Below are 8,278 nucleotides of genomic sequence, written 5' to 3' on the forward strand. Positions count from 1 at the left end.
AAATCGAAGATCTCATGTGCTGCAACTAAGACTCAGTGCAGACAAATAAATAAATACTACAAACAGATAATATTACTACCTAAATAAAATTAAATCTATTATATAAAACAGATTATAAATATTCTAAATTAAGAGGAAAAAGAACATACAAATACAAGGCATCCAGAAAATAAGTGAAAAAGTCACAGATTTTTATGGTGAAAAACATTTACCAAAAAAAGGTGGGAAATTGGTAAAGTGTTATCACCAGCTAAGAAGTCTCAACAAATTTCTAGATAAGCTAAAGATGAAAGAGTGATAGTTGTTGAGAAATTCTAGAAAAACGCTAAAAAAAATTTCAGAAATCAGATGTGATAAATACAACAGAAAGTATTCTCTCCCATGGATATACTTAGGAACTAACTCTATACTTAGCTAAGTAACTTACTTTGGCCAATTAGACAATAAGAAATGTAAAACAAGCAAACCTGAAAAGAGATTATGCACTGTGGCTTGCCCTCCTACTGTCTTTGAATCTGAAATTGCATGTAAACAAGCCTGAGCAAGCCTACAGGAGGGTGGGGGGCTATGTGAAAGGGGGCCAAGGCACCCTAGCTGAACACATTCCAACAGAGAGACCAGTGTGTGAGACCATCCTACACCATTCAGCTGTCAACCAATTCAGGAGCTGACAACAGCTGCAGGAAAGAGTACAAATGAGCCGCAGATTAGCTAACCTGGTCCAAACCAGAACAACAGTGCCACTAAACCATAAAATAATGGGTTATGACAGAATATGTCATAGGTTCATGACAGAATAGCAACTGCTGAAGGTGAGGTTCAGTTTTAAATAGGGCTCACTGAGAAGATGGCATTTGGATAAAGACCTGAAGAAGGTGAGGAGGAGAACAAATGAATTTCTTGGCAGAACACTCCAGGAAGAAAAAATATCAAGTATTTAAGACTCTTGGAAGGAAATGCTTGGTGTGTTTGAAAAGCCATAAGGAAGCAACTGTGGTTAGAGTAGCATGAGCAATGAGGAAAAGATTAAGAGATGAGGTCAGAGAGGAGGGAGACAAGCTGTTGAGATCCTACAGGGCAAAACAGGTCAGAGTTAGGGCTTTAACTTTTATTCTTGGAGGCATAAGAAACCACTGGAAGATTCTGAGCGGAGAGACATGATCTGATTTAGATTTCAACTGAAGGATGATATATTAATTATCTATTGCTGCATAACAAATTATCCCCAAATTTAGCAGCTTAAAACAATAAACACTTATTAATCCCTATGGTCCCTGGGTCAGGCATCTGGGCAGAGCTTAACTGAATGCCTCTGGTTCAGTGTCTCTAGCAAAACTGCAATCAAAGTGTCAGCCAGCGCTGCAACCATTTCAAGGCTTGACTAGCACAGGATCCACACTTCAAAGCTCATGCACTTAGCTGATGGCAGGCCTTGGGTCTTTCCAGGCTGTTAATGAGAAATCTCAAAAGAGCTCTCTATAAGGATACTCACAATAAGACAACTTACTTCCCCCAGAATAAGGGATCAGAAAAAGAGACTGAGTGCAGCACATATACTAAAATTGGAAGAGAAAAAGAGATTGAAAGTGAGCACCCAGGAAAAAGACGGTCTTCCTGTATTCTAATCTCAGAAAAGACATCCATTGACCACATTTTATTCACTAGAAACAAATCATAAAACATAGCTCGCATTTAAGAGGAGGGGATTACACAAAGGCATGAGTCCCAGGATGTGAGAAACATTGGTAATCATCTCATAGGCTGCCTAAGGAGTGCAAGAGAAGAAATATAAATTCGGAATTATCAGTTATCAACATGGTACTAAAAGCCAGACACTAGATAAAATGGAGTAGGGATGAGCCAATTCAATGAGTGTGTATTTTGGATGCTGATTCAAGCAATGTGTGGGCATTATTTCTTGGTGATTACAAACTGTAGGGAAAATTATTACACTCATGAAACAACTGAAAATTTGGACACAGACTGAAAATTGGATGATATAAGAAACTGTCATTAATTTCTAGGCCATGATCATGATACTGTGGTTATATTTCAAAATTATATTTTTGTCATTTAGAAATATATACTTAAATATTAGATATAAAATTATATAATATCTATAATTTGCTTAATAGAGGAAGTGGTAGGGAACATAAAACTGAAGCAGAATTAGCCAAAAGTTAATAACTGTTGAGCCTGTTCTTAGATATGACACTAAAATCATAAGCAACAAAAGAAAAAAAAAATATATATATATATACACATATATTAGATCCTATCATCATAACTTAAAACTTTTGTGAGTCATGAACACTCGCAAGACAGTGAAGACAACCTACAGCATGAGAAAAAAATATCTGCAAATCACTTGACTGAAGGTCTAGTATCCAGAATATAAGAGGAACTCTTGTAACTCAACAACAAAACAAACAACCTAATTTTTAAAATGAGAAAAGAACTTGTGAATACTCATTTCTCCAAAAAAGATATACAAATGCCCAATACATATTAAAAGATGTTCAACATCACTAATCATCAGGGGAATACAAATCAAAGCTACGAAGAGATACCATGTAATAACCATTCAGTTCAGTTCAGTTCAGTCGCTCAGTCGTGTCCAACTCTTTACGACCCCAAGAATCACAGCACACCAGGCCTCCCTGTCCATCACCAAGTCAGTCATGCCATAGAGCTATCTCATCCTCTGTCGTCCCCTTCTCCTCCTGCCCCCAATCCCTCCCAGCATCAGAGTCTTTTCCAATGAGTCAACTCTTTGCATGAGGTGGCCAAAGTATTGGAGTTTCAGCTTCAGCATCAGTCCTTCATAACCATTAGGAAGAGTATAATCATTACAAATAAAATAACATGTGTTAGGAAGAATGTAGAGAAACTGGAACCCTTGTTCACTACTGGCAGAAATGCAAAATTGTGCAGTCAGTACAGAAAACAATGTAAATTTCAAGTTAAACATAGGACTTCCCTGGTGGTGCAGTGGTTAAGAATCCACATAGCAATGCAGGGGACACTGGTTTGATCCCTGGTCCAGGGGGATCCCTGATCCGACACGCCAAGGGGCAACCAAGCCCCTGCACTACAATTATTGAGCCAGTCCTCTAGAGCCCAGGAGCCACACCTAATGAAGCCCACTTGCCCTAGAGCCCATGTTCTGCAACAAGAGAAGCGCCTGCAAAGAAAAGCCCATGCACCACAACGAAGAGTAGCCCCCACTCTCCGAAACTAGAAAAAAAATCCGCATGCAGCAATGAAGACCCGGTGCAGCCAAAAATAAATAAATAAATAATTTTTTTAAAGTTAAATATAGAATCACTGCATGATCCAGCAACTCTACTTTTGGATATATAAATCTATATAAAGAATTAAAAGCAGGGACTCAAATAAGTATATGGCATACATGTTCATAATAGCTCTATGCATAATATCCAATAGGTAGAAGCAACTTAAGTATTCATCAACAGATGAATGGATAAATAAAATGAAATATATATTTTCCATATATATTTCACACAATGGAATGTTACCCACACTTTCAAAATAGAAAATTCTGACACATGCAACAAGCTGGATAAACAGTGAGGGCATTATACTAAGTGAAATAAGCGAGTCACAAAAAAGAAAAATACTGCATAACTGCACTTACATGAGGAAACCAGAGCAGACAAATCCATAGAGACAGAAAGTAAAATGGTGGTTGCCAAGGGCCGAGGGAAGCAAAAAATGAGGAATTAGTGTTAAATAGGTACTGAGTTGCAGCTTGGGAAGATTAAAAATATGTTCTGGAAATGGATGACAGTGATGGCACAACAAAGTGAATGTACTTAATGCCACTGAACTGTACACTTAAAAATGGTTAGAATGAGTAAAAAATAGAAATCAGAGAGCTGAAGAATACAATAACAGAACTGAAATTTTCAATAGAGGGGTTCAACAGCAGACTAGATCAAGTGAAAGAAAGGATCAGAAAACCTGTAGACAGATCAAGAGAATTCATCTAATCAGAGGAGCAAAATATTTTTTACAAATGAAAGAAAGAATGAAATGAATGAAAAAGAGTGAAGACAGATTCATGGATATATGGGACACAATCAAGCAGAGCAGTATACACATTATAGAAGTCATAGAAGGAAAAGAAGTCAGGGCAGAGGGAAGAACTTATTCAAACAGGTAATGACTGAAAATTTCTCTTACCTGGGGTAAAAAAAATTAACATCCAAATCTAGAAAGCCAAAAGAAAGTCAAAAAAGGAATTCAAAGAGAATTACACTGACATACATTATAACTGCCCAAAAGTAGAGAAAAAGAGAGACTCTCAAAAAGCAGCAAGAGAAACACAAAATGTTATGTACAAGCAGACTCCCATAAGACTATCAGTGGATTTTTCAGTGAAACCTTGCAGACCAGAATCGAGTGGGATAATACATTCAATATATAGTACTGAAAGAAAAAAATTCCACCTAAGAATACCATGCCCAGCAAAGCTGTCCTTCAGAATTGAAGGAAAGATAAACAATTTCTAAACAAAAGTTAAAGGAGAATGGCCTCACAAGAAATGTTACAGTTCTCTGTACTGAAACAAAACCATATTAATTCATAACAGAAAAATACATAAAAGTATAAAACCTAAGGTAAAGCTGGGAAAAAAGAGAATCTATAAAAATAAAGGGAAAACTGAATATAGATGTTTTAATTAGCTTCTACTTAAAGAGGCAAATATGCAATATCAGTGAAAACCACTACTTGTTTAATGGGTATAGGGCTTCAGTTTTGCAAAATGAAAAGGCTCCCAGAGAGATGTTATAGAACAACGTGAATATACTCACCACTGCTGAACTATACACTTAAAAATTGTTAAGACAGCAAATTTGCAGCATAACAGGTTAATATACAAATGTCATTCACTTTTTATATACCAGAAATGAGCATTGGAATTTGAAATTTAAAACACAATGTCATGTACATTAGCATCCCAAAAAGTTAAATACTTAGCTATAAGTCTAATGAAATATGAGTAAGATCTCTATGAGGAAAACTACAAAACTTTGATGACAAATAGCAAACAAAAAGTTCAAAATGGATATTGTCAAAATGTCGATCCTTTCCCAACTTGTTCTATAGATTCGATGCAATCCCAATCAAAATCCCACCATGGTATTTTGTGGTTATCAATAAACTGACTCTAAAATTTATGAGAGGCAAAAGATCCCAAATAACAAACTCAATACTGAAGAAGAAAATCAAACGACTGTCACTATGTGGCTTAAAGACTTATAGTAAAGCTCCAGTAATCAAGATAGTGTAATTTTGGCAAGAGAAGACACAAAAAGGTCAATTAAACAGAACAGAGATCCCAGAAAAGTACCTATATAAATACAATCAATTGATCTCTGACATAGGAAAAGGCAACATAATGGAGCAAAGATAGTCTTTAAAAAATGATACTATAACAAATGGATTTCCAAATGCAAAACAAATAATCTAGACACAGGCTTTAACACTTCATAAAAATTAACCTAAAATGGATCATAGATCTAAATGTAAAATGCAAAATTATAAAACTCCTAGAAGTAAGAGGGAACCTAGATGACCATTGGTAAGGCAATGACTTCTTAGATATAACACCAAAGACATGATGCATGAGAAAATAATTGATAAGCTGGACTTCATTAAAATTAAAAGCTTTTGCTCTGTCAAGAGAAAGACACTGTCAAGAGAATGAGAAGTTACAAACTTGGAGAAAAACATCTGCAAAAGTCACACCTGATAAAAAACTGTTATCCAAAATATACAAGGATCTCTTAAAGCTCAACAATAATAAAAAAATTTTTTAAAAAACCCAACTTTAAAATGGGAAAAATACCTGAACAGACACCTCATCAAAGAAGATATATAGATGGAAAATAAGAAGAAGAGTAATGTTCTGTATCATATGTCACTAGAGACTATGACATTATATAGTCATAGAGACTATGACCATTCTATACCTATTAGAATGGCCAAACTGAAGAACACTGACAACACAAAATGCTGGCAAAGATGTGAAGTAACAGGAACTTTCATTCACTATTGATGGGACTATAAAATGGCATAGCCACTTTGGAGGATAGTTTACAAAACTAAATATATTCTTATCATATGATCCAGCAAAAACACTCCTTGGTATTTACCCAAAAGGAGTTGAAATGTTATGTCCAAACAAAAACTTGTACACAGATGCTTACAGTAGCTTCATTCTTAACTACCAAAACTTGAAAGCAACCAAGTTGCTTTTAGTAGATAAATGGATAAATACACTGGTATATACAGACAATGGACTATCACTCAGTGTTACAAAAAAATAAGCTATAGAGCCCTAGGAAGACATGAAAGAACAATAAATGCATATTACTAAATGAAAGAAGCCAATCTGAAAGGACAGCATACTGTAAGATTTAGACCATATGACATTCTGGAAAAGGTAAAACTGATGGAAACAGTAAAAAGATCAGTGTTTGTCAGGACTTAAGGGGAAGGGAGAGATGAATCAGTGAAACACAGGGGATTTTTAGGGCAGAGAAATTACTCTAGTGGATTCATGTCATTATATATTTGTCAAAATCCATAGAATGTACATCAGAAGTGAACCCTAAGGTAAACTATAAATTTGGGGTGATAATGATGTGTCAGTGTGGGATCATAAATTATAACAAATATACCACTGCAGTTGCAGGATGTCTACAGCAGAGACTGTACACATGTGGGGACAAGGGAAAATTCTGTACCTTTCGATTTTGCTGTGGACCTAAAACACTCTAAAAATAAAGATCATTCATTTTTTAAAATGGTTGAAGATGGCAAATTTTATGTTTTTTATACTTTATCACAATTTAAAATAATTTAAAAACAAAGATAATACATTTTTTAAAATGGGTAAAATATTCAGTAAAGTTCAAAACAGACCAATGGATTTTAACATATTACAAAAAGTTCATTCCACATTGTAACTAACCTTTACCATTTATCAAGTGTGTATTTGGTGTTAGCAGCCAAAGGGGAATACTGGTAACCATCTGAAAAGGCTCACAAAATACTTCTCCCTTTCCCAACCACATATACTTCAAATAAAACACTTAGCAACAGATCAAATGCAGAAGTAGATCTGAGAATCTAGCTGTCATCTATTAAGCCAAACCTTTAAGCAGATTCACAACACCACTCTAAATTCTTTCTTTTGGAAAATAGAGTTTTCATTTTTAAATGTGTTACTTACATTAACATATAATAGGTCTATTACTGTAACTGACCAGGACCCTATGGGTCTGCCCAGGACAGACCTCCCCTCCACGTCTTCTGCCTACCTCTTGTCTACAGAAAAACTGTAGCCAAAGAATAAATTTAATCAGAGAATGGGGATGGGGGGGGGGGGTGAAAATACAAAAGCAAAGGGAAGTAGCCAAGCAAGAGAATATAATAATAGTTCAGCCATTAAAAAAGGTCAAGGACCTTCAGTTACTCTTCAAGAGCTAGAGATAATATTCTGAGCTGTAGATAATATCCTTTGAGTGGTTTTGTAGCACCTGAAACTCCCACCAGGTGGCAGAAGTTAACGCGATGACCAGACCGTAGACATGACATAAGCGGCTCCATCTTGCACAATTTCAAAAACTGACATTTTTTGTATTGCAGGATAAACTATTATTGTACACAGGGCAAGTTATTTTACTGGATCAGATTATATCTGAGGAAAGTCAGTTTTTTGGAGTCTGAGTTCATGAAGGTTTTGGAGTGCTTTTGAAAGCAAGAAATTCTGAAGTACTGCATAACAGAACTACAAAAAGGGGAGCCCCCCACCCCATTTCAGATTTAGAGTCAGGGCATCAGAGATTTGTCCTTGAGCTTATTAAAAATCACCTTCCTTCCTCAGGAGTCCCTTCTCTATGCCTACGCAGCGCCTAAAAACGGCCCGGTTCCCTGGTGGGCAAAAGAAACCACCAAAAACGAGGAAAGGAACTTGAGAGTCCAGTTGCCGCGCAGTGTGACCCAAGCAGGTTACGCGTGTAAAGAAGGCAAAGAAAAAACCTTCTCACTCCCCACACCGGAGTCACAGGGCATCCATGGGCTTACCGGGTCTTGACATTAGCAAGCCATGGAGACCCGCTAGCCACATCATTAAGCGGAACATAGCGTGACTTCTGGGCTTTTTTGAGAGGACACTGAGCCCAGCGACCGTTGGCCTTCGGTGAGCCGCGTTCTCGCGAGGCTACCTACACAGGAGCCGGGTACT

The 8,278-nt window shown here is 36.5% G+C and overlaps 1 protein-coding gene across 10 annotated transcripts in view; it reads right to left on the bottom strand.

The window, feature by feature from the left end:
• ADAM32 (ADAM metallopeptidase domain 32) overlaps positions 1-8,278 on the bottom strand; it is a 154,440-nt gene extending 146,162 nt beyond the window's left edge. For 4 of the 10 annotated variants that reach the window (XR_011485100.1, XM_070459858.1, XM_020876259.2 and 1 more), the window contains exon 1: positions 8,119-8,277. Coding sequence is in view for 7 of the 10 variants with exons in the window: in XM_070459858.1 (XP_070315959.1) it covers positions 8,119-8,176 (58 nt within the window). In the remaining 3 variants the exon portion in view is untranslated. Of the gene's footprint in view, positions 1-5,875; positions 5,952-8,118 lie in introns of those variants that run through there. The other 6 variants (XM_070459862.1, XM_020876264.2, XM_020876265.2 and 3 more) reach the window with 3 other exon arrangements.

Source organism: Odocoileus virginianus, chromosome 32, assembly GCF_023699985.2.
Source record: "Odocoileus virginianus isolate 20LAN1187 ecotype Illinois chromosome 32, Ovbor_1.2, whole genome shotgun sequence".
Lineage (NCBI taxonomy): Eukaryota > Metazoa > Chordata > Mammalia > Artiodactyla > Cervidae > Odocoileus > Odocoileus virginianus.